The sequence below is a fragment of the Nycticebus coucang genome, chromosome 18, assembly GCF_027406575.1.
Source record: "Nycticebus coucang isolate mNycCou1 chromosome 18, mNycCou1.pri, whole genome shotgun sequence".
Taxonomy (NCBI): domain Eukaryota; kingdom Metazoa; phylum Chordata; class Mammalia; order Primates; family Lorisidae; genus Nycticebus; species Nycticebus coucang.
The window spans coordinates 23444613-23470602 of record NC_069797.1 but is presented as its reverse complement, the minus strand read 5'-3'; the positions used below and the strand labels follow the sequence as shown (position 1 = coordinate 23470602).

Here is a 25990-nt window from a genome sequence, read left to right as displayed (position 1 = left end):
AGTAGTGACATTTGAGAGGTCGACCCAACCTGCACTGAGGGAGATAAGTCGTGGGGGAAATTTCTGGATGCGTGGAGGTGTCCAGTAGGCAATTAGATACACAGGTCTCAGACTCCTCAGGTGTTAACTGTTAAGCAGCACCAAAGCTTCCTCTCCCCGTGTCCTGTTGACTTCTCGTCCCGCCCCCTGACAATGCAACTGCTTGATGGGCTGGCCTCTCCTTCGTCCCGCCCCCAGCTCGAGCCTCTCGTTCCATAATTGGTCGGGGTCGTGGACGGTTGCCCGCGGATTGGCTGCGCTCTACGGCGGGCTGAGCAACTGGAATGAAGAGAGCAGTTGGGCCAAGATGGCGGCTGCCGAGGGACCCGTGGGCGATGGGGAGCTGTGGCAGACCTGGCTTCCCAGCCACGTCGTGTTCTTGCGGCTCCGGGAGGGACTGAAAAACCAGAGCCCAGCCGAGCCTGAGAAACCAGCTTCTTCATCACTACCTTCCTCGCCGCCGCTGCCGTTGCTGACAAGAAATTTGGTGTTCGGCCTCGGCGGAGAGCTCTTCCTGTGGGACGCAGAAGGCAGCTCCTTCTTAGTCATTCGCCTTCGGGGTGTCAGCGGGGACGGGGAGGAGTCCCCCCTCTCCCAGTACCAGGTACGGCCAGGCTGGTCCGGAAAGCGACCCTCAGCCGGGATCTGAACTCGTTTTTTAGTTCCCTTCCCGTCTTGGCTGGCTCTCATCTTCTGCTAGGGCTGCTGTTGAAGCCTAAACTGACGTCTTTCCGGGGACGTCCCACTTCAAGCGGTAAAGTCCTTCTTCCCTCTTATTTTTATTCCGCTCCAGCATAGCGGTATAACCATTTGGAGCCTGTGATTCCTGATTTCCTTCCTTGGACAAATGTTTATTGTCTCCGACATTCCCAGACACTATTGTAGGAACGCATGTTCTGCGGATGTTTAAGTTCTGGAGGCCTGGGAGGCAGGGAAGGGCCATGGAACAACATCAGTGATGGTTAAGTGCTGTGAAGAGAAACAAAGCAGGGTAAAGGGTTAGACATGTGCGAGCGGAGTTGCTACATTTAGTTAGGTGAGTGACGAGAAACCTATTCCATTACGTGACACTCGAAGTAATAGGTATAATCATAACTTTCTCTTGGGGTTCTTGTGAGCATCAAGTCAGGTAGTAGATTTGAAAGCAGCAGATTTTGCTGTTGACATGGAGGAGGAAGCCTCTATTAATTCTTCTTCTTTTTCTTCTTCTTTTTTAATCTTTAGAAAATTAGAGAGAGAAAAAAAAAAAGAAAATTAGGCCATCTCCAAAGTGGGAAAGAATTTTTGTTTCTGATAAACCAACAGCATGTGAAAGTAGGTGTGACTAGAAAGTATTCCAGAGTATCTGTGATCAAATATTGGTCTTATGGAAATGTTTATTTGTAAAAAGAAAAAAAAAGAAAGAAGGAAAAGAATGATTCTCTTTTTCTAAAAATTAAAAAATAATAGGCTGGGCGCCCATAGCCCAGTGGTTAGGGCGCCTGCCACATGCACCGGGGCTGGTGGGTTTGAACCTGACCCGGGACTGCTAAACATTGCAACAACAAAAAAAAATAGCCCAGCGTTGTGGCTGGTGCCTGTAGTTGCAGCTCCTTGGGACGCTGAGGCAAGAGAATCGCTTAAGCCCAAGAATTTGAGGTTGCTATGAGCTGTGATGCCACCACACTCTACTGAAGGCGACATAGTAAGACTCTGTCTCAATAAATAAATAAATAAATATAAATAAAAGTCTGGTACTCATTCTAAAGCATGACATCTCTTGCGTGCTACTGTCTAATTCTTTGTTTGGTTTTGTTTTTTGAGACAGAGTTTTTCTTTGTTCCCTGGGTAGAGAGCCGTGGAGTCATATCTCCCAGCAAACTCAAACTCTTAGGGTCAAGCAATTCTCTTGCCTCAGCCTCCCGAGTAGCAGGGACCAAAGGCACCTGCCACAACGCCCGGCTCTTTTTTATTTATTTATTTTTTTTGAGACAGAGCCTCAAGCTGTCGCCCTAGGTAGAGTGTTGTAGCATCACAGCTCAAAGCAACCTCCAACTCCTGGGCTAAGGCGATTCTGTTGCCTCAGCCTCCCAAATAGCTGGGACTACAGGCACCCGCCACAACGCCCGGCTAGTTTTTGGTTGTAGCTGTCATTGTTTGGCAGGCCCGGGCTGAATTCGAACCACCAACTCAGGTGTATGTGGCTGGTGCCTTAGCCGCTTGAGCCACAGGTGTGGAGCCAACCCATCTCTTTTTTAGAGATGGGAGTCGGGGTGTGGTGGGTCTCATTCTTGCTCAGGCTGGTCTCGAACCCGTGAGCACAGGCAGTCTGTGTGCTCCCAGACTGCTAGGATTACAGACGTGAGCCACCGTTCCTGGCCTACTGTATAATTCTTGTTGCCAAGAATTTGATTTTAGCAAGTTACTAGGAATGCTTCTGTAGTTTTGAAAATAGGTCAAGAGTCTACAGTCTACTTACTGTAAAGTTTTAGTTAAGAATAATCATTAAATGTTCAGCACATAGCATTCTGATAGTACTGTACTGCTGGAGTGATAGCCTGGAGCTGGATTATAAGAAGGAAAATTTATGTCTAGTAGCCTCTGTTTATCATGATAAAAATCTGATGCATTTTATGTAATATCCCAACCTAAATGATTGAAAATATTTCACCAATTAATGATCCAAGTGTTAGTACTTATTCAGAATGCTTCATAATAATGTGATTATAGAAAACTAAAGCATTAATGTTCACATATATACATTCACATAATTGTTGCGTACATTTAAATCAAAATTAACTTATTTTGATTGGTTTGCTTTAATTTCCAGAGATTGCTTTGCATAAATCCACCCCTGTTTGAAATCTATCAAGTCTTATTAAGTCCAACACAACATCATGTAGCACTTATAGGAATAAAAGGACTTATGGTATTAGAATTACCTAAAAGATGGGGGAAAAATTCTGAATTTGAAGGTGGAAAATCAACAGTGAATTGTAGGTAAGTTCTATTTCCATTTGTGTATATATATATAATTTGTAATACATACAGAAAATTGTTTAAGATCAGTGGGGGGGTTTTGTGTGTGGTTTTTTTGTTTTTTTGAGACAGAGTCTCCCTTGGTAGAATGCTGTGGCATCATAGCTCACAGCATCCTCAAACTCTTGGGCTCAAGTGATTCTCTTGCATCAGCCTCCCAAGTAGCTGGGACTACAGGCGCATGCCACAACGCCCAGCTATTTCTTTTCTTTTTTTTTAGAGACAGGGTCTCACTCTGACTCAGGCTGGTCTCAAACCCGTGAGCTCAGGCGGTCCCCCTGCCTTGGCCTTCCAATTTCTGGGATTACAGGTGTGAGCCATTGCACCCAGCCCTAAGATCAGTGGTTCTTAAAGTGTGTTTATTATACTACTCTTGAAACATTAGAGCACTCCATGTGGTCTACAGACTAGTATCTTGTGATATTAGTGTTTATAGTATATGTGGGGTTGTACTTTTATTCTGCCTGAATTATCACATTGCTGTCTCACTGGAAGTTAGGCCATTTTTTCAATTAAGCAGAAATAAGATTTTCTTGTCTGTAAGCCACAAATTTGCTCAGAAGTTTATCTAGGTCTTATTTCTATATAATTTCTTTTTCAATAAATCCAGAAAACTGGTTCTGAATTATCTATTAAAAAGGATATAGTCAAGATTGGGCATGTTCAGGGTGGTATGGCCATAGTGAAAAGAATACAAATGCTTCTTGACTTATGATGGGGTTATGTCCTGATAAAATGAATGTAAGTCAAAATTTTTTTAAGTTGGAATGCATTTAATGCTGGCAGCACAGCAGATGGTCTCTGGCTTATGATGGTTCAACTTAGGATTTTTTGATGGATAACACTGCTGTAAGTCATAAGGAGCTCTTTGACTTAAGATGGATAAGCCCGTCATAAAGTTAAAAAAGCCTAAGTCAATCCATAGTAAGTTGGAGACCATCTGTATAAGGTAGAGACCTACCTTTAGTTCCACAACTTATAAATTGAAGCCCTAAACTCTCTCCTCACCTCCCCTTACTTCCTCTTCTCTTTTCTTTCTCCTCTCCCTTTCCCCTCTTCCCTTTTCTCCTTTCCTCTTTCTTTTTTTCCCCTTTCTCCTTTCCTTTCCTTTTCTCTCTGTTGCCCGGGCTAGAGAGCAATGGTGTTATCACAGCTCAGCAATCCTCCTCCTACCTCAGCTTCCCAAATAGTTGAGACTACATGCTTGCACCACCATCCTCAGCTAATTTTTCTATTTTTTTGTAGAGACATCTTGCTGTTATGCTCAGGCTGGTCTCAAAATCCTGGGCTTAAGGAATCCTCCCAACTTGGCCTCCCAAATGCTAGGATTATAGGCATGAGCCCCTGCACCTAACCATACTGTTTATTTTCTAAATCTGTTTCTTCATTTTCAAAACAGGAATGATAGTATCTACCCTTGTATTTTCCTTAGAAGGTTAGTAAAAGGATCAAATAGGATACTATATATGAAAACACTTGTAAATTACTATATAAAATATGCTACAGTTTCCAAAATATTTTTATTTTGATTCTTCAATACTGATTTAATAGGTGCTTCTTTGAATGCTTTTCCAGCAAGATTTAAAGGAAGGAAATTTGAAGAAAAGAAAAGAAAAGGATATTAAAATAGATTTTTTTCAAAGGTTTTTTATCCAAGTTCTACAAAATGTTTTAGAAAATTTTTATCTTCATTTTAGTACCACTCCAATTGCCGAGAGATTTTTCACCAGTTCTACCTCGCTGACTCTAAAGCATGCTGCCTGGTATCCGAGTGAAATGCTAGATCCCCACATAGTGCTGTTAACATCAGACAATGTAATAAGGTAAATTTTATTTTTATCTTTCTTGTAGTTTTGTGAGTGAGAAGTATGTTTTCCTTCCCAAGATAGCACCAAATGTGAGATGAATATTAGAATGTTTTTATCTAATGGCTATTGTGACCCCTTCTCAACATAACAACACTTAACCGCCTTAATTACTCCTATCCACCAGTCATCCTGCTTCCATGACTTATAAATACTGTTCAAATAATTTTCCCCCAAACTCTTCATCATACATGGGTCATTATGAAAGTTTTAGGATACAGAAAAACCAACAAACATGAAATCCGCAGAGACAGACACAAATGAAACCCTCGTAGCCACACCGATAAGCCTAGCATTAGGTGAATCAGAAAGCCATGCTGAAGAGAAATAATGGGCCATAACATAGTCTGTCTCAGACTTTCATAGTGACCTACATATGTCATTCTTTTGGTGAGAATGTAGCATAGAGGAAAGAGAATATAAGTAGAAATTGAAAGATTAGAATTCTTTTTTTTTTTTTGCAGGTTTTTTTTTCTTGGCTGGGGCTGGGTTTGAACCTACCACCTCTGGTATATGGGACCAGGGCCCTAGTCCTTTGAGCCACAGGCGCCACCCGAAAGATTAGAATTATTTTCCCAATGCCATTTCTGTTATCTTTAACATTTTGAACTTCTTTTTGGGGGAGTGAGGTGGTCAACTTCCAATCTGCAAATTGAGCAGGTTTGTTTTGATAATCTGTAAAGCCCCTTTTAAGGTTTGCAGTATATGATTAAATGCCTTGATCTTACTTAGGTATCTGCTATATTATCAATGAACTTTCTGGATCTGCCTTATATAAAAAGTTTATTGGAAGAGATGGTGGGGAGATAGTATAGGTACAATTCTTCCTCAAATAAAGCCTTGAAGGAAGTATCTGGCCTCAAATATTGAAGGGTTTTTTAAAAATTATTTTTATTCATTTATTTATTTATTTATTTTAAATGTGGTATGCTTTAACACTTCTCTCCTCCTAAGCTTTGAACTCTGCTGACAGTTGCAAGGAAAAAGGAGATTTTGACCAAATGCCCTGTTGCTCTTAAACATTTCCCCCAAACTGTTCCTCAACATAATATTATTGTCTTATTTGTGTATTAAATACATATGTGGTATTTTATTGATAATGGAACAAACCAGGTTCAAAAATTTTAATTTGGCAAAGACTTTATAAGGAATATTTTAACCCCTTTTTTTCTTAAACAGTCTGACTCTATTACCCCAGGCTATAGTGCTGTGGCATCATAGCTCACAACAACCTCAAACTCTTGAGCTAAAGTGACATAGCCTCCCAAGTAGCTGGGACTACAGGAGCCTACCACAACACCTGGCTATTTTTTCTATTTTTAACAGAAATGGGGTCTCTTGCTCAGGCTGGTATCAAACTCCCAAGCTCAAGGGATCCTCCTGCCTCAGCCTCTCAGAGTGCTAGAATTATAGGCACGAGCCACTGCAACTGGCCATTTTAACTCTGTCATTAACTTAATGACAGCCTTTTGAAAATTCTTTCTCTCTTTAACAGTAATCATATATGAGGACTACCTGGAAAGTATCTAGCCATGTAATATAGAAAATAGAGACATACATAGCTGAATGTTTTCTGTGAAGCCCTCGTATGCTATGAAATATAAGTTGCTTAAAATTAATATGATTTGGTTTAGAAAAAATTCTGTTTTATACTTTGCCTTGAAAAAAGAGGGATGACATAATGTTGGATCCTTTTTTTTTAGGAATTGATGTCTTGCTATGTTGCCCAGACTGGATCTGAATATCTGAATCCCTGGGCATAAAGCATCCTCCTGCCTTCCGAATAGATGGGACTATGGGTATATACCACCCTGCTGGCATTTTGAGTCTTTATATAACAAAAACTTAAATACATTGCAGGGTAAATGTCATTTGGTATATAAAGAAGAATAAGAGCTACTCAGGAGGCAGAGGTGGAAGAATTGCTTGAGCCAGGAGTTTGAGACCAGCCTGGGCAATATAGCAAGACCCCCATCTCTAAAAAAAATTTAAATATTAGCCAGGCATGGAGGTGTGCCCCTGTAGTCCCAGCTACTTGGTAGGGGAACTAAGAAGAAAAAGTCACTTGAGCACAGGAATTTGAGGCTGCATTGAGCTATAATTGTGCCACTGCACTCCAGCTTGGGCAACAGAGGGGGATTCCCATCTCTAACAATAAATAATAAATAAATAAGATATTGTCCATGAGACTCAACACAAAATAATAACTCCTACTCAGTCTATTTGCATTGAACTGAGGGACCCAGAGAAGCCAAGACCAGCAAGTGTTCTGCACAGAGAGACAAAGGTGTGGTGCCCTCAAACATTCCTCACTGGCTTATATCAAAGTCTCAGGCATGAAAAAATACAGGATAGCAGAAAGCTTCAAAGAGAGAATAAAGGTTAAAAAACAAGGAGTTTATCTTTAAGTGGATGATTGAACTCTTAACACATTCTGTTTACTTCACTTCTGCTTTGCCTTAGGGCTGAGATAATGTGCTGTGTCTAAAGAGTGGTGTTTTTAGTACTCAGGCCAGCAATGATGCTTGGCTTTTTCCCAGATTACTCTGTTCTTAGCGCCTAGCACTTTTAACCTTGTGCTCTATTCTACAAGTTTCCTTCTCTGGTGGGATTTGGTGTTTAATAGGCAGAGACTGTTAAAGGAAAACTGGCAAGCTTAGGGTTAGTAGTGAGATGACTAGACAAGTTGAGTATGCATAAAGGCTCAGGACAGAAAAGACAGAGTTGTAATGGTATGAATTGGCTGTTAAAGAATTTTGGTAAGGACAGAGAACATTTCAGATTCTAAAGAAACCTCCCTCTTGTATAGTTAATGAACAAATGAAATATGGTACTTTGTCAATAACAGCAAGATTTTTGGCAAAGAAATGATTGTGGTAACTGGTAGAAAAATTCTCAAGAACTAACTAGATGAAGAAGGAAGTGCAATTTTGGGAAATAAAAGAGAATTTTAACTGCTGATTTATTCTCTTTTGATTGCTAGAATTTACTCTCTTCGCGAGCCCCAAATACCCACTAAGGTGATTGTACTTTCAGAAACAGAAGAGGAAAATCTAATACTCAACAAAGGGTAAGTTTTTCTTTTTCCTTTTTTTTTTTTTCTTTTTCTTTTTCTTAAAGGGTAAATTTTTATTTGTGTCATGAAATGTTTTTTAAAATTAGTTTCTTAGTATTATAAATGGAATTTTAACAGAGTTTGCAAGGTTTTCTAGAGGTGACTTTAGTGTGTTTTTGGTAATATGGAAAGTAAGAAAAAATAGGCAATATGAGTAAATAACAAGAAAGTAAAGGTTCAGCACCTATAACTCAAGTGGCTAAGGCACCAGCCACATACACCAGAGCTGGCAGGTTCGAATCCAGCCCAGGCCTTCCAAACAACAATGACAACTACTACCAAAAAATAGCCAGGCATTGTGGTGGATGCCTGTAGTCCCAGCTACTTGAGAGGCTGAGGCAAGAGAATCAGTTAAGCCAGGGAGTTGGAATTTGCTGTGAGCTGTGATGCCATGGCACTGTACCCTGGACGACAGCTTGAGGCTCTGTCTCCAAAAAAAAGTACAAGTCTGAATGACACTGCTAACTTCATCTTTTTTTAAATAAGCTTCTGAAATGTGAGTGGCAGAAATTGATTCCTTTTTGTAACCTGGATAAGAGAATACATTATAAAATTACAAAATTATAGAAAAGGTAAAAGGTGAGAATATTGAGCTGGATGCCTACCAGCTGTTCATTCAGTGTAGATTAAGCAGATCGCTGAATTCCCAGACCAGCATCTGGTATCCCAGAACTTACCCTGGAATATATTAGGTCATTAAATCTGAAATGCCCAATTTCCAATCAAAGTTTACTTTATTATATCTCAAACTGGAAGCAGTACAATTAGTCAAGGTATGCACCTGAACAGTTTTGCAATCTGTCAGCAGCGAAAAAGCATAGAGAGCAAGTGGGCAATGAAATCACAAAAGGCATTTTCCATAGCTTGTTGAGAATTGAATATTTTACCTTGCAATGAGTAGTCCAAAGCTTGGAAGAAGTTATAGTCAGTTGGTGCAATGTCTAGATGAATAGGTAGATGTCAGAGAGTTTCTAAGTCCAGCTTCTCTGCAGTTTGAACAGTATTGTTTGTGCATCAGTATTCTCTTGCAAGAGATTGGCCTGTCACTACTGACCTTTTTTTTGAGACAGAATCTCACTATGTTGCCTTCTTGCCTTCGGTAGAGTGCTGTGGTGTCATAGCTCACAGCAACCTCAAACTCTTGGTCTTAAGTAATTCTCTTGCCTCAGCCTCCCAAGTAGCTGGGACTACAGGCACCTGCCACAATGCCCAGCTATTTTTTTGTTGCAGTTGTCATTGTTGATTTTAGCTGGCCCAGGCTGGATTTGAACCCACCAGCTTTGGTGTATGTGGCAGGCTCCCTATTCACTGAGCTACAGGTGCCGCCCCAGTCACTGCTTCTTTTTTTTTTTTTTTTTTTTTTTTTTATTTTGGCCGGGGCTAGGTTTGAACCCACCACCTCCGACATATGGGACCGGCGCCCTACTCCTTGAGCCACAGGCGCCGCCCCCAGTCACTGCTTCTTAATCACAAGTATCCTCATTATGTCGTCTACTTGGTTGCAGCAAACATCCACTATAATTGATTGATCGGGTTTCATGAAGCTATAGTTGATAATGCCATCTCTGGACCACCAAACAGACACAATAGCTTTTTTTGATGAATATTCACTTTTGGACTGTTTTTAGGAGTGTCATCTTTTTTTTTTTTTTTTGAGACAGAGAGTTTCACTATGTTGTCTTCGGTAGAGTGCTGTGGTGTCATAGCTTACAGCCACCTCAAACTCATGGGCTTAAGCGATTCTCTTGCCTCAGCCTCGCAAGTAGCTGAGACTACAGGTGCCTGCCACAACACCTAGCTATTTTTAGAGATGAGATCTCGCTCTGGCTCAAGCTGGTCTCAAACTCATGAGCTCAGGCAATCCACCCGTCTCAGCCTCCCAGAGTGCTAGGATTATAGGCATGAGCCACTGTGCCCAGTGGGAGCTTCATTTTTATCCAACCATTGTGTTGATCACTTGGAATTATCAAAAATAATTCATTTTTCATCACATGTAACAGTAAAGTGTAGAAATGTCTTGCCTTTATATCATGACTGCAAAGAAAGGCAAACTTCAAGACGATTTCTCTTCTGGTGCTCTTTTAATTCATGTGGAACTCACTTCTATAGCTTCTTTACCTTGCTGATTTGTTTCAAATGGTCCAATATTGTTGGAATAGTAACGTCAAACTTTGGTACTAATTTATGTGTAGGTTGAGGTGGATTCACTTCCACTACAGCTTTCCAGCTCATCCTTATCCACCCATGGTCTGAGGTTGCCCACATGGCTTATTTTCAAGATTAAAATCACCAGAGTGGAACTTGTTAAACCAATGACATGCTATGTATTCTTTCTTTTTTATTTATTTATTTATTTTTTTTTTTTTAAGGAATTGTATTATATTTTTGGCCAGGGCTGGGTTTGAACCCACCACCTCTGGCATATGGGGCCAGTGCCCTACCCCTCTGAGCCACAGGCACTGCCCTATGTATTTATTTATTTATTTATTTTTGAGACAGAGTCTCACTATGTTGCCCTCGGTAGAGTGCTGTGGCGTCTTAGCTCACAGCAACCTCAAACCCTTGGGCTTAAGTGATTCTTTTGCCTCAGCCTCCCAAGTAGCTCCCAGGTGCCTGTCACAAAGCCCGTCTATTTTTGTTGTTGTCGTCGTTTAGAAGGCCTGGGCTGGGTTCGAACCCACCAGCCCCCGGTTTATGTGGCTGGCACCCTAACCACTGAGCTACAGGCACCAAGCCATATACTATGTATTCTTTAACCACATCTTTCCCAAACACTTCATTGATATTTTGATATGGCTTTGCTGCATTGGTTCCACAACAGAACTCATTTCACAATAGCATGAATGTTTGAGTTATCCATGGTTTCACAAAAAGCTCTAAAAACAATTTGAAAGATAATCACAAACTAAAAAGAATGAGGATATACCTTCATGATTAAAAAAGAAGTGTCAAAGTGAGATGTCGGGGCGGCGCCTTTGGCTCAAGGAGTAGGGCGCCAGTCCCATATGCCGGAGGTGGCGGGTTCAAACCCAGCCCTGGCCAAAAATCACAAAAAAAAAAAAAAAAAAAAAAAGTGAGATGTCGGAAATATCAACTGTCAAACTTAGTACTTAAGTAAATTGGACATTTCATACTTAATAACCTAATAGATAACCCTTCTGATTCTCCAATGACTATTGCTTCTTTTTATATTTTCTTACTTATGATAGGGGTAAGTTTCGGCTACTTACACCACTAACAGAATTACCCTTTGAACTCAAACCCATTCCTCTGGCCTTCTGATAAGTCTTTCTGGTATTACTATACATAATTATCCACCATGTGGGCATATGAAGAAAACTGTTAGTAGCAACATTTTTTGAAGTTCCGTTTAGTGTTTCTCATGTCTCTGTAGTGGACATACCTAATAGTCTTGTTTATTTTTTTATTCTAATTTTTCATTACCTGATTATTTTATACTTAGCTATTCTGTATTTGACAGTTGTACTATCTGAAATCATGGTGGCTTCCTTGTGATTGCTATTTGCTTACTGTGAACTTATATTGACTTGATCTTAATGTTTGGGAATACTGGGAGCTGAAATTGGAGATATGTTCCTCTGGAGAGGATTTGCATCTGTTTCTGCTAGGAGCCAAGGGCTGCTACTGACCTGAAACCACTGAAGGTTTCTTTTGACACCCCCAGAATGGAAAGTTTCAGTTAAATGATGTGAATGTCTCATACCACCTTCTTCTTAAATTCCAGTGAATTCATCTCTATAATGGTGAAATACCTGCCTCTGGGATAGGTCCTGTTCTTTTTGTTTTGCAACAGAGTCTCACTATGTCGTCCTCAGTAGAGTGCTGTAGTGTCACAGCTCACAGCAACCTCAAACTCTTAGGCCTCCATGCATGTGGCCAGCCCCATAACCACTGCACTACAGGCCCCGAGCCAATAGGTCCTGTTCTTGAATCAGAGCATTTCCTCACCTGCAACAGGTTTCCAGAGTTCACTAACTTTCTTTGATAGGCTTAAGGTCCTGGTCGGGGCAGGAGAGCAAATGCAGTTGTTGAGAGCTTTGGCTCTGGTGTTAGCACACCTGGGTTTTAATCTCCGCTCTGCCACTTGCCAGTTGTGATATCTGGGCACGTTTTTCAGTTGCATTAAGCTTCATTTCCATGACTACGTTTCATGAATATAAAAAATAATAGTACTTGTTTCTTAGGATTATTGTAGAGAATAATGAGATCAAATTAAAAAGTGCTTAGCCATGGGGCTTGGCACAGAGTAATGCTAATTAATGAATTAATATGTACCATTACAAATTTTTTAAGTATCATTACTATATTTATTACTATGTTTATTAAGCTTCAGTTAAGTTTTGATGGCTTGGGAGTCACTTAAATCTCATTAAATTAACTTCTATTTGTTTCCATTCATTTTCTTGAATTTTTAGTTTAACTCAGGTAGTTCTGTTATTCCAGTATTTGAGATTTGTCATTTTTTACCTCCTGGTACTATATATACCTTTCCCTTATGATTGGAACTAAGATACTGAATTTATAATACTTTGCAAAGATGTTGACTGTCTCAGCTGTATGAACTTGTGTGATTTTTTTTAACTATGTTCATTAACCTTGTATTGAATTGGAGTTTTTTTGGATAACCAATTGTACTAAATTTTAAAATATATCAACAGTGTGGTTTTATACTTTGTTCTTCCTGATTATATGGGTATATATTTTATAAAATTGAAAAATATAGATAAAAGTATTAAGAAGAAAATGAAAATCTTTTATAATCTCATATAGCCTATTACAGCAAAGTGGCAGCCAAAGTGACACTTCCAGTTTAATAGATCATTCTACTCTCCTCTCCACACTCCTTCATTTCCCAGAGTCTTTGCCCTGGCCTATAAGGACTCACAGGTCTGCCATCTGACTCCTTCTCCAGCTTCATTTCTTTCTTTGGGCCACCATGGCCTCCTTGCCATTCTTCAGACATCAAGTACTTTTCACCTTATATCCTCAAGTACTTTTCACCTTATATCCTCAAGTACTTTTCACCTTATATCCTCAAGTACTTTTCACCTTATATCCTCAAGTACTTTTCACCTTATATCCTTTGCATGTGTTTTCCTTCTACCTCAACTTCTTCTCCCCAGCTAACCACACACTTGCTTCTTTACTTCCTTCAGATCTTTGTTCAAAGATCATCTTACCAGAGTCCTTCCTACCAACTAAAATAGCAGCTCCATCAGTACCCTCCTACCCTACTTTATTTTTCTTTCTAACATTTTCTCAAATTATATGTTTATTTCTTCTCTATTTGTGGTATGTCTGCCTCTGAGAACCTATATCAGTGCCTGGCACAGAGTAGGTGCTTAATAAGTATTTGTAGAACCAATGAATTCTGCTCAAAGATAACTATTAATGTTTTTATGTGTTTTCTTCCTGTTTCTCTTTTGCATCTATGCATGTATATATTTTTGCTCTTTGTGTATTTGTATACTTAAACTGTTCAAAATGAAAGGAACACCAAATGATTTTTTTTTTTTTTTTTTGAGACAGAGTCTCACTTTGTTGCCCTCAGTAGAGTGTTGTGGCATCATAGCTCACAACAACCTCAAACTCTTGGGCTCAAGTGATCCTCTTGCCTCAATTTTTCATTTTTAGTAGAGATGGGGGGTCCCACTCTTACTGAGCCTGGTCTCAAACTCCTGAGCTCAAGCAATCCACCCACCTCAGCCTCTCAGAGTGCTAAAATTACAGGTATGAGCCACCACGCCTGGCCCCTGCACCAAATAATTTTATGGCCTGATTTTTTTCCCTTACTATTATTAATTTTTTATTGTTTGGGGTTCATCGAGGGTACAAAGAATTAGGTTACACTGATTGCATTTGTTAAATAAAGTTCCTCTTATAATTGTGTCCCGCCCCTAAGAGGTGTGCCATACATTGTGAAACCCCCATCCCCCTCCCTCTTCCTTCATTGCCCTACCCCACCTCTTGTATTAGCTCATCTACTGCCTTCATACTAGAATTGAGTACATTGGATTCTTGCTTCCCCATTCTTGTGATGCTTTACTAAGAAGAATGTGTTCCACCTCCATTCAGGTTAATACAAAATATGTAAAGTCTCCATCTTTTTTAATGGCTGAATAGTATTCCATGGTATACATATACCACAGCTTGTTAATCCATTCCTGGGTTGGTGGGCATTTGGATTGTTTCCACATTTTGGTGATTGTAAATTGAGCTGTGATAAAGTGTCCTTATGATAAAAGGATTTTTTTCTTCTTCTGGGTACATGCCTGGTAATGGGATTGCAGGATCAAATGGGAGGTCTAATTTGATTTCTTGAGGATTCTCCATACTTCCTTCTGAAAAGGTTGTATTAGTTTGCAGTCCCACCAGCAATGTAAAAGTGTTCCCTTCTGTCCACATCCATGCCAGCATCTGTAGCTTTGAGACTTTGTGATGTGGGCCATTGTCCCTAGGGTTAGATGACATCTCAGGGTGGTTTTGATTTGCATTTCTCTCATAATTATGGATGCTAAGCATTTTTTCATGTTTGTTAGCCCTTCTACTGTCTTCTTTAGAGAAGTTTGTTAGCTTTTTTTTTTTTTTTTTTTGTAGAGACAGAGTCTCACTTTACTGCCCTCGGTAAAGTGCTGTGGCGTCACACGGCTCACAGCAACCTCCATCTCTTGGGCTTACGTGATTCTCTTGCCTCAGCCTCCCGAGCAGCTGGGACTACAGGTGCCTGCCACAACGCTCGGCTATTTTTTTTTTGTTGCAGTTTGGCCGGGACTGAGTTTGAACCCGCCACCCTCGGTATATGGGGCCAGCACCCTACTCACTGAGCCACAGGCGCCGCCCTATTAGCCCTTCTTCATGTCTTTTAACCAGTGATACATGCGATTGTTGACTTTTTATGTATTAATTTGAGTTCTCTGTAGAACCTAGTTATCAAGCTTTTGTCCTATTCTTAATATGTAAATATTCTTTCCCAGTCTGAAGGTTATCTATTTGCTTTTGTTGTTGGTTCCTTAGCTGTACAGAAGCTTGTTAGTGTAATTAAATCCCATTTGTTTATTTTTGTTGTTGCAATTGCCAGGAAGTCTTCTTCATAAAAATCTTTCCCCAGGCTGATATCTTCAAGTGTTTTCCCCACACTTTCTTCAAGGATTTTCATTGTTTCATGCCTTAGATTTAAATCTTTTATACATCTTGCATCAATTTTTGTAAGAGAAGTATGGGTCCAGTTTTAGTCTTTTACATGTGGTCATCCAGTTCTCCCAACACCATTTATTTATAGAATAGGGATTCTTTTCCCCAGCATATGTTCTTGTTTGGTTTATCAAAAATCAGGTGGCTGTAAGATGTTAGTTTCAGCTCATGGTTTTCTATTGGGTTCCAATGTCAGTGTCTCTGTTTTTGTACCAGTATCATGCTGTTTTGATCATTATGGCCTTGTAGTACAGCCTAAAGTTTGGTAGGGTGATACCCCTGGCTTCCTTTTTTTTACTAAGAATTGCCTTGGCTATACAGGTTTTTTTATGGTTCCATTTTTACTTAATTTTATGATAATTTTCCAGTGTTAACATTCTTTATAATTTTTTTTTTGTCTTACTCCATTGAATAGAAATTCCATACATAACCCACCTTCTGTTCTTAGACATTTTGATTTTAGTTTTGTTTTCAACACGTTCATATTTAAAATCTCTTTGCAGAAGGGCATATACCGCATCTCTAGGAGAGACAGCAGTTGCATTTGACTTTGGGCCATTGACAGCAGTCCCAAAGAATATTTTTGGACAAAAAGGCAAAGATGAAGTAGTGGCATACCCACTCTATATCTTGTATGAGAATGGGGAGACTTTCCTGACATACATTGGTCTGCTACACAGGTAAGTTGGGGGGGGCACCCCACCTAAAATGAAAATTCAGTTTGTCCTCCAGTAGAGATTGTCATGGTTGGACTTGGTATCTCTGTTTTTGACTTGGTGGAAGTGTCGTAGCCTTTAGCTGATGGGCTTGCATATGTTGGAGAAAGAGTTGGTATCAATCACTTGGCCTTTCATTTCTTCATATTTGGGTAAGTTGTATAGAATTGGTGGATGATCACTTGAGATAGGACTGGATTTGTGTTTATAAAGTCTAGTTAGCTGAAAAAATACTTCTTGTTTATTTTAGATGAGCAAGGCACCATAAGGATGATTAGACATGGTAATCTGATTAATATTATATCCCAATAGTAGGGAAAAAGCCATCTGCACATGGGAAGATAATTACCTATAACACAGTATTGGTACAAAGAAAGTAAGAACCCAGAGGAAGGACAGAGAGAATGCTGACTGGAGAAGTTAAGAAAAATTTCATAAAGAAAGATTGATATCTTATGGGACTTAGAGGTCTCATGCAGTATCAAATGAAGCATCAAGGAAGTGACAGACCATTTCAGTCACAAGGGCAGAATAGAGTATAAAAACAGGCAAGTGCAAGTATCATTCAGAGTTCAATGACTAGACATTTTGGGCTAGAGCAAAGGATTCCTGTGGGGAGCATTTAAATGATAAGGCTAGAGCTGAGTAGAGTTGATCGTGGCTGTAATTCCCACACTTTGGAAGGCAGGACAATCAGTCAAGGCCAGGAATTTGAGACCAGCCTGAATAATATAGCAAAACCTTATTTTTAAAAATATTTTTTTTCTAAATTAGCCAGGCATGGTGGTATATGCCAGTAATCCAAGCTACTTGGGAGGCAAGCCAGGAAGATCACTTGAGTTCAGGAGTTAGAGGTTACAGTGAGCTATGATTGTGCCACTGCACTATATCCTAAATGACAGAGTTGAGACCTTGCTTCTTAAAAAATAAAGCTATTGTTGGGCACGGCGGCTCATGCCTATAATCTCAGCACTATGGGAGGCTTAGGCAGGTAGATCATCTAAGCCAGTGGTTCTCAACCTGTGGGTCACGACCCACAGAAATTATATTAAAAGGCTGCGCATTAGGAAGGTTGAGAACCACTGATCTAAGCTCACGAGTTCGAGACCAGCCTGAGCTAGAGCGAGACCCTGTCTCTAAAAATAGCCAGGGATTGTGGTGGGCACTTGTAATCCCAGCTCCCTGGGATGCTGAGGCAAGAGAATCCCTTGAACCCAGGAGTCTGAGGTTGCTGTGAGCTATGACACCATGGCACTCATTGGGGGAGTTGGGGAGGACAAAGCGAGACTGTGTTTCTAAATAAATAAATAAAATAAAATAAAAAATTAAGCTATTACAAAATAAAGCTTATAGGCTATGAAAGTCTGCACTTGAGTCGTGGTAGTACAAGGTAGAAATGAAATACAGTAGATAACTACAAAGGAAGGATCAAGAGGACTTCATTACTGTTTGGATAAGAGTGCATCATTTGCAGAAATATTGAGGTCTGGAAAGGAAGTTTTTTTTGTTTGTTTTTTACAAACATTCAGTGTTTGACAGTATTGGACCAATAAAGTAGAAATTTTCCATGAATAGTTGGAGATACAGGACAATGAAGGAAGATAAAAACAGAGATAGGAGAATCTGCCATAGTTAGACAGTCAATAGAGAATAAGGATTTTGGAGAAATTTGTGTAACTACAGAGGCATAAAGCCAAGGATCGAACTTTAGAGTGTATTCACTTACATATCGACCTGGCAGATACTTAATTCAGAGCCCCCTGTGTGGCAGAAGAAAGAAGATTGAAGGCAAGGTCTCTGCTATGTGGTTCCCTGTCCATCACAACACCATACAACTAAATCAGTAACTACAGTACAGTGTAACATGCTCAGGGTGCTATGGGAGTCGGATGGAGTTAATGATTAGACCTGCCAATCTTGGAAGACCTTGAGGAAATGACTTGAGGAATTCACTAGACAGAATCAGAAGCAGAAGTGTCCCGAGAGAGAGAACAGAGTATACAAAGTGACAAAGATTAGAAATATGAAAGAGCTTGCCATTGCAGAATGGTTAGGATTAAATGCATTCTCTTTGCTTTTCATACATCACCTCTCTTTGGAGGATTTTGTGGAAGATTTTGTGGTATAGTTATTACCCCACCCCCTTTACCCTTCCTTCTTTTACTGCTGGGCCTTCATTTGTCCACAGCATGATCTTCCTAATAAACTGAGAGCAAACCCAAAAGTCATATCTTTTTATATATGATCAGTCCCAAATTTCTACTGAAATGATAAAGAAAAAAAATTTATTTTAAGAGATGGGTTCTTGCATTGTCGTCCAGGCTGCAGTGCAGTGGCACAATCACAGCTCACTGTAGCCTCCAACTCCTGGACTCACATGATCCTCCTGCCTCAGTCTTCCAAGTAGCTATGTGTGTGTCCCTATGCCTGGCTCATTTTTTATTTTTTTAAAAATTTTTTTGTAGAAATGGGGTCTTGTGATGTTAACCAGGCTGATCTTGAACTCCTGGACTCAAGTGATCCTCCCACCTTGGCCTCCCAAAGTGCTAGGATTACAGGCATGAGCCATCTAGCCTAAATTTCTTGAATGTATATACTCTTCTCTCCTTTCCTTTGTCCCTGTTTCAGAACCTCATCATTTTCTGCCTACATCATTCTTTGAATAGTTCCCTGAATCTCATTTTGGACCCTTGTGTGTCATGCACCTCACTAACACCAGATTTATTCTTGCAAAGTGAAGCTCTTGTCACTTGATTTAAACCTATAGTGATACACTCCCCAGCAGATAGACTCCGAATACTTTAACATGGCACACAAGACTATCTGCTTCATAAGCCAGTCCTGGATATCTGTCTAGCTATTTTTTTGTTGTCTTAGACCTTGCACTTTGCCCCTCATCATACTAAGTAAGTTTTCTTCTTCTTAGTTCCGTTTCTTTTATGCTTCCAGGACTTTTGCATAAGCTGCTTCCCAGTTTGGAATATTCAGTTCCCCTCTTCAGATATCATTGTTTCCTTATTTATCTTACGTATTTTTGATACCTTTATTACTTACCTCAGTGTTCTTATGCCTTTTGTTGTTAACACTTACCACATGATATAGTAATTCTGGTTAAATGTCTGCCTCACAAAAAAACTGTCAGTTCATTGGGAGGTATCATCTAGCACTCAATAAATGTTTCTGCCTAATCAAATTAACTGTGTTGGTCCAAAGCCCTGAAGAAAGGCTACATTTCAAAAGAAAAGGTTTGGGAGTCATCATCAGAACACAGGATAGTTAAAACCAGGCATAGTGTAAGGCACTCTCATTGAAGTGTATATATAACAGACCCATGGAAGACAGCAATATTTAAGAAACTAATTAGAAAAGAACATTAGAAAAGTAGTATATTCAGAGAGGAAGGAGGGAAAATTACAAGAAAGAATTTTTTACAGGTGTTAAGGATGTCAAGCAGCAGTAATTGTTACTTAATGATAAATGCAGTAAAAATTCAAATTAAGTGCTTTTTGGACTTAACTGATCTCATGGGAGACCTTTGCCAGAGTAGCTTCAGTGGCGTAGTGAAAGCATGATGCATTTAGGTCTGAATAATTCTTTGCTGTAGGGACCATCCTGTGGGGGAATGTTTAGCAGCATCTATGGCCTCTGCCCATTAGATGCCAGTAACCTCCCCCAACCCTCAGTTGTGACAACCCAGAATGTCTTCAGACACTACCAGTGTCCTCTCAAGGACAAAATTATTTCTAGTTGAAAACCACCACAGTGGTGGAATATGAGTGGGAAGGGAAAAAGTGGAGACATTGGGAATATACAACATTTTAAATGGGAGTATGATAGCTAGAGGCAGACCACAAGAATGGTTTTCAGGGATGAGCATGGTTATCTTCTGTTGATATTTCCCAAATATGTTTTCACCCTTTCATTAGTCCTGGGAATATTGGAAAGCTGTTGGGCCCGTTGCCCATGCATCCCGCTGCTGAAGATAACTATGGTTATGATGCTTGTGCTATACTCTGCTTATCCTGTGTCCCCAACATCTTAGTGATTGCTACCGAGTCAGGAATGCTGTATCACTGTGTTGTGCTAGAAGGGGAAGCAGAAGATGATGACCAAACAGTAAGTACAGGCTAGAGTCAGGATATTTTGTATCTTTAACACCTAGTATAGTAATATAAATGCTTAATGTATCGGGAATTTTTAGCTTGTATCTAGCACTTCTGATATTTTGGCAATTTAGCATTTAAAAGTAATTAAAGCAGGGCAGCGCCTGTGGCTCAGTGAGTAGGGCGCTGGCCCCATATACCGAGGGTGGTGGGTTCGGGCCCAGCCCCGGCCAAACTGCAACAAAAAAAGTAGCCGGGCGTTGTGGTGGGCGCCTGTAGTCCCAGCTGCTCGGGAGGCTAAGGCAGGAGAATCGCGTAAGCCCAAGAGCTGGAGGTTGCTGTGAGTCCTGTGACGTCACGGCACTCAACCGAAGGCGGTAAAGTGAGACTCTGTCTCTACAAAAAAAAAAAAGTAATTAAAGCATACTTAATAATCTAAATGTAAAAGAAGGTTGCCCAACTTACTTAATCCACCAACCTACATATTTCTTTCTCATCTTTGTATTTTAGTCTTTGGTGATATATATAAAGAAACTTTGAATCCCACAATTGCTTTTTTTCCAAACTCACTTACTAACATCTTCCCTAAAAGAGGAGAGACTTTGTTTCTCTTTTAAGCATAACAATGCACCATTAGGATAGGAGTGGAATTAAGAATTTGAAAGCAGTGTTTGACTCACCTTTTTGCTTCTGTTTTCAATTGTGTACCTTTTCAAATAAACATGCAAAACCAGAATTACAGCACTTTTTAAAATTTTTTAATTATGAGTACATAATACTTGTTATCTTTATAGGCTACATGTGATGTTTTGACACAGGCACATAACATGAATTTATCCAATTGGGGCAACAGGGACATATAGCACCCCAGTCTCCTCCATATCTTCCTTACGACACTTTCTTGTTCAATAGTCAGAAAAGTCCTGGGACTCCAGGACCGACCTCATCCCTTCTCTGTATGTGTTTGAATGCGTCGAGCTAGAGCTTGCCTTGAAACTGGCGTCTGGGGAGGAAGATCCCTTTGATTCTGACTTCTCTTGTCCAATAAAACTTCACAGAGGTAAGGGATTCAGTAAATTTAGTACTTTTTTAATCCTATAATATTTATACTAAGACCACAGACTTTCCCACATAATTTATTTTTCTGTGATTCAAGCATTTAAAAAGTTGTCTTGGTTCTTTTGCCTTTCATTCACTGCAGTATACTGTCAAATTTCCCAAGTTTTAAAATAATGGTCTTCAGTCTGGATTCACCCAGATTTATAATAGTGAATTTTTCTTGGTGCTGTCAGAAGTAGAACTGCCATCTGATCCCTCTGTCCTACTCCTGGGTACGTGTCCTGAGGAAAGGAAACCAGTATGTGCCCACGGGTATATCTGCACTTCTGGGTACAGAATCAACCCAGTGTCCACCAGCAGACAGATGGAAAAGAAAACATGATATATACACACAATGGAATACGAGTTGGCCATTTAAAAAAAAGAGTAAAATTCTACTCTTATTCACAGCAACATAGAATGATTTCAATCTGGGACCAGTTTGACCTAATCTGCTTATACTTCTCATTACCCAGGTTTGGTAGTAATGACTCAACTCTGTGCTAAACTATAGCCAAAACATTTAAGGAGGTTTATTCCTACATGATAAAACAGTAAAGAGACCACTCGTATGGGACATGTCTAATTAAAGTGTTTTGAGAGATAGTCTCTATATTAAGTCTAAGAACTTGATGGATGAAGAAGTAGACCTCGTCAGGTAAAGTGACATACAGTAGTTGGTTTCCTTATATAGATACATACATTTTCAGGGAATCTTAAGTGTGGACGTTTTTTTCCCCTTGGTTTCCTAATAAGAGTAACATTTTCTTTTCTGAAGCTAAGAAATTTTTGACTCACTCACATTTATGCTTAAGGCATATTACAAACACGGAAGCATACATACCCAGATTTCTTAGGTGACAAAAGTAAAATTATAATGTATCTAACAGAGTGGTATCTAACAAATTTCCTATCTCATTAATTAAATGTTGGCTCTTTTTCATTAGAAAGTTTCTTTTACATCCCAATATTAAGACTTTTCTATTGATTCAGTACTATACTATAGTATAAACAAACTTGTATATGGAAGACCAAAAAACTTGTGTGGCTTGCTTTATTGCAATATTAGCTTCACTGCCATGGTATAGATCTCTGAGGTATGCCTTAAAATATATTTGAAAACTGACTTCAAATTAAAAAATGTTTAGGCTCCGCACCAGTTGCTCAGTGGTTAAGGTGTCGGCCACATACACCAGGGCTGGTGGGTTGGAACCCCGCCCAGGCCTCCTAAACAGTGGTGACAACAATAACAACAACAAAATAGCCGGTGTTGTGCCAGGCGCCTGTAGTCCCAGTTACTTGGGAGGCTGAAGCAAGAGACTTGCTTAAGCCCAAGAGTTTGAGGTTGCTGTGAGCTTTGACGCCATGGCACTCTACCAAGGGCAACATAGTGAGATTCTGATTCAAAAAAAATAAATAAATAAATAAAAAATTTTTAGGCTGCAGTGAGCTATGATTATGCCACTGCATTCCAGCCTGGCAACAGAGCGAGACCCTGTCTTTATAAAAAAAAAAAAAAATTAATTTCACACCCCCTAACAGTGCCATAGTGTGGAAGTCCTGTAAGTCTTCCATCAACAAATGTGTTCGTAGGGGCGGTGCCTGTGGCTCAGTGAGTAGGACACTGGCTCCATATATTGAGGGTGGCGGATTCAAACCTGGCCCTGGCCAAACTGCAAACAAAAAATAGCCAGGTGTTGTGGCAGGTGCCTGTAGTCCCAGCTACTCAGGAGGCTGAGGCAAGAGAATCACTTAAGCCCAAGAGCTGGAGTTTGCTGTGAGCTGTGATGCCACAGCACTCTACCGAGGGTGACAAAATAAGACTGTCTCTAAAAATAAAATTTAAAAAAAACAAGTGTGTTTGTAGGCTACTGATGTAAATTGTTTTAGTTTTAATGGCTACCTTTACTATCATTAATGATTTCATTTTTAGATCCCAAGTGCTCTTCAAGGTATCACTGTACTCATGAAGCTGGGGTACATAGTGTTGGGGTGACATGGATTCATAAACTTCACAAATTTCTTGCATCAGGTGAGTTTACTAACTTTCTGTAATTTTAAGTAGGTTTCAGAGCCTCCACAGAAAAGTAGTTTGGAATAGAGAAAATGAGTGAAACTAACTGAGTGAAACTAGAAGTTTCTTTGAAAAGATCAACAAAATTGACATTTAGCTAGACCAAAAAATGCAGAAGACTCAAATTACTACAATCAGGAATAAAAGAAGGGCTATCCCTACCAACCTTACAGAAATAAGATTTTAAGAGAATACTATTAACAACTCTATGCCGAGGCAGCCCCTGTGGCTCAAGGAGTAGGGTGCCGGTCCCATATGCCGGAGGTGGTGGGTTCAAACCTAGCCCCGGCCAAAAAAAAAAAACAAAACAACTCTATGCCAGTTACATAACTGAGATGAAATGGACAAATTCCAAGAAAGAAACAAACTCTCAAAACTGACTCAAGAATAGAAAACTTGACTAGACCTATTGATTAGTAATCAAAAAAACTGACCAAAAAGAAAAGCCCAGGATGAGATACATTCACATTTCAAGAATTAATATCAGCTCTTCACGAGCTTTTCCAAAAAAGTAGAAGAGAAGGGAACACTTGCCAGATCATTCTTAGAGGTCAGTATTACCCTAATACCCAAACCAAACAAAGATATCCCAAGATTAAGTACATTATTTCTTTTCTTTTTTTTTGAGATAGAGTCTCACTATGTTGCCCTTGGTAGAGTGCCATGGCATCACAGCTCACAAAAGCCAGGCACCAGCTACAATGCCTGGCTATTTTTTTGTTGTCATTTGTTGTTTAGCAGGCCCAAGCTGGGTTGGAACCCACCAGCCCTGGTGCATGTAGCTGGCACCCTAACCACTGAGCTACTGGCACCGAGCCATAAACAGATTATTTCTTAAGAATATAGGCTGGGCGCGGTGACTCATCCCTGTAATCCTAGCACTCTGGGAGGTTAAGGTGGGTAGACTGCTTGAGCTCAGGAGTTCAAGAGCAGCCTGAGCAAGAGCAAGACCCCATCTCTAAAAGTAGCCGGGAGTTGTAGTGGGCATCTGTAGTCCCAGCTGCTTGGGAGGCTGAGGCAAGAGAATCTCTTGAGCCCAAGAGTTTGAGGTTGCTGTGAGCTGTGATACCACAACACTCTACTGAGGGCAACAAAGTGAGACTCGGTCTCAAAAAAAAAAGCCAGGCATGGTGGCTCACACTTATAATCCTAGCAATTTGGGAGGGTGAGGCAGGTAGATTGCCTTAGCTCACAGGTTCGAAACCAGCCTGAGCCAGAGCAAGACCCTGTCTCTAAAAAACCAACCGAACATTGTGGTGTGCACCTGTAGTCCCAGCTACTTGGGAAGCTGAGGCAAAAGGATCGCTTAAACCCCAAAATTTAAGGTTGCTGTGAACTAAGACACCACACCACTCTACCAAGGGTGACCAAGTGAGATTCTGTCTCAATAAAAATAAAAATAAAAAAAAAAAAAAAACACAAAAATTAGAATCGTTTTTTTAAAAAAAAGGTTATATAAAAAGAATTTTTAAAAAGGTTATGTAAAAAAATAATATAGATGCAAAAAATTCTCAACAAATTACTAGCAGACCAAATCTAGGAACATACAAAAAGGATTATACACTGACCAAGTGGGATATACCCCAAGAATGCAAGGTTAGATTAGCATCAAAAAATAAATTTATGTACTGTACCATACCAGTAGAAAAAAGGACAAAACCATATGATCATCTCAATAGGCAGAGAAAATATTTTCAAGAGTTTCACTCTTAAGTAAAGAAAAGAAACACATTCCACATTCATGCATGAGAGAATATAATATTGTTAAATGGCACTACTCCCCAAATATCCAAGAGAAATAAAAAACCAGTGTCCATACAAATATTGGCACATGGGGGGTAACAAGATGGCGGCGGAGACGGTGGAGCTCCATAAGCTGAAGCTTGCTGAACTAAAGCAGGAATGTCTTGCTCGTGGTTTGGAGACCAAGGGAATAAAACAAGATCTTATCAACAGGCTCCAGGCATATCTTGAGGAGCACGCTGAAGAGGAGGCGAATGAAGAAGATGTACTGGGAGATGAAACAGAGGAAGAAGAACCAAAGCCCATAGAACTTCCTGTCAAAGAGGAAGAACCCCCTGAAAAAACTGTTGATGTGGCAGCAGAGAAGAAAGTGGTAAAAATTACATCTGAAATACCACAGACTGAGAGAATGCAGAAGAGGGCTGAACGATTCAATGTACCTGTGAGCTTGGAGAGTAAAAAAGCTGCAAGGGCAGCTAGATTTGGGATTTCTTCAGTTCCAACAAAAGGTCTGTCATCTGAAACCAATATGGTTAACCTGGATAAGCTAAAGGAAAGAGCCCAAAGATTTGGTTTGAATGTCTCTTCAATCTCCAGAAAGTCGGAAGATGATGAGAAACTGAAAAAGAGGAAGGAACGATTTGGGATTGTCACAAGTTCAGCAGGAACTGGAACCACAGAGGATACAGAGGCAAAGAAGAGGAAAAGAGCAGAACGCTTTGGGATTGCCTGATGAAAAATTCTTGATGTTTTCTGTTCTCCAGTGGTTTCAATTTCTCCGATTCTTCCTAGTCACATATATCTAAATGCACAGTCATGTGCCTACATCTTGCCTCGCATTGAGGAAGCATGTACCCCAGGTACATCTGTGAACTCCAGCAGCAGTTTGACTTATTGCTGTTCCAACTTTAAGGTTGTTGTGTTTTTGTTTTTGATTAGTTTGCTTGTTAATAAAAAAATAGAAAACAAAAAAAAAAAAAAAAAAAACAAATATTGGCACATGGATG

At 39.9% G+C, this 25990-nt stretch overlaps 2 protein-coding genes across 3 annotated transcripts in view; both read left to right on the top strand.

Moving 5' to 3' along the window:
* Positions 1-67: 67 nt before the first annotated feature.
* Positions 68-25990, top strand: part of NUP88 (nucleoporin 88) — a 34434-nt gene continuing 8511 nt past the window's right edge. Inside the window, exons 1-8 of one of the 2 annotated variants that reach the window (XM_053569321.1) lie at positions 68-643; positions 2849-3018; positions 4755-4880; positions 7906-7992; positions 15753-15929; positions 19892-20081; positions 20981-21128; positions 23100-23198. In XM_053569321.1, the coding sequence (XP_053425296.1) occupies positions 206-643; positions 2849-3018; positions 4755-4880; positions 7906-7992; positions 15753-15929; positions 19892-20081; positions 20981-21128; positions 23100-23198 (1435 nt within the window). In that variant the 5' untranslated portion in view covers positions 68-205. The remainder of the gene's footprint in view (positions 644-2848; positions 3019-4754; positions 4881-7905; positions 7993-15752; positions 15930-19891; positions 20082-20980; positions 21129-23099; positions 23199-25990) is intronic. The other variant, XM_053569323.1, reaches the window with a different exon arrangement.
* Positions 25059-25949, top strand: LOC128570330 (SAP domain-containing ribonucleoprotein-like). The gene has a single exon (XM_053569328.1). It carries the CDS (start codon positions 25072-25074, stop codon positions 25714-25716), a length of 645 nt encoding a protein of 214 aa, XP_053425303.1. The 5' UTR covers positions 25059-25071; the 3' UTR covers positions 25717-25949.

Coding starts and splice junctions, on each gene's coding strand:
- LOC128570330 (XM_053569328.1), top strand. CDS start 25,072: ATGGGGGGTAACAAGATGGCGGCGGAGACGGTGGAGCTCCATAAGCTG.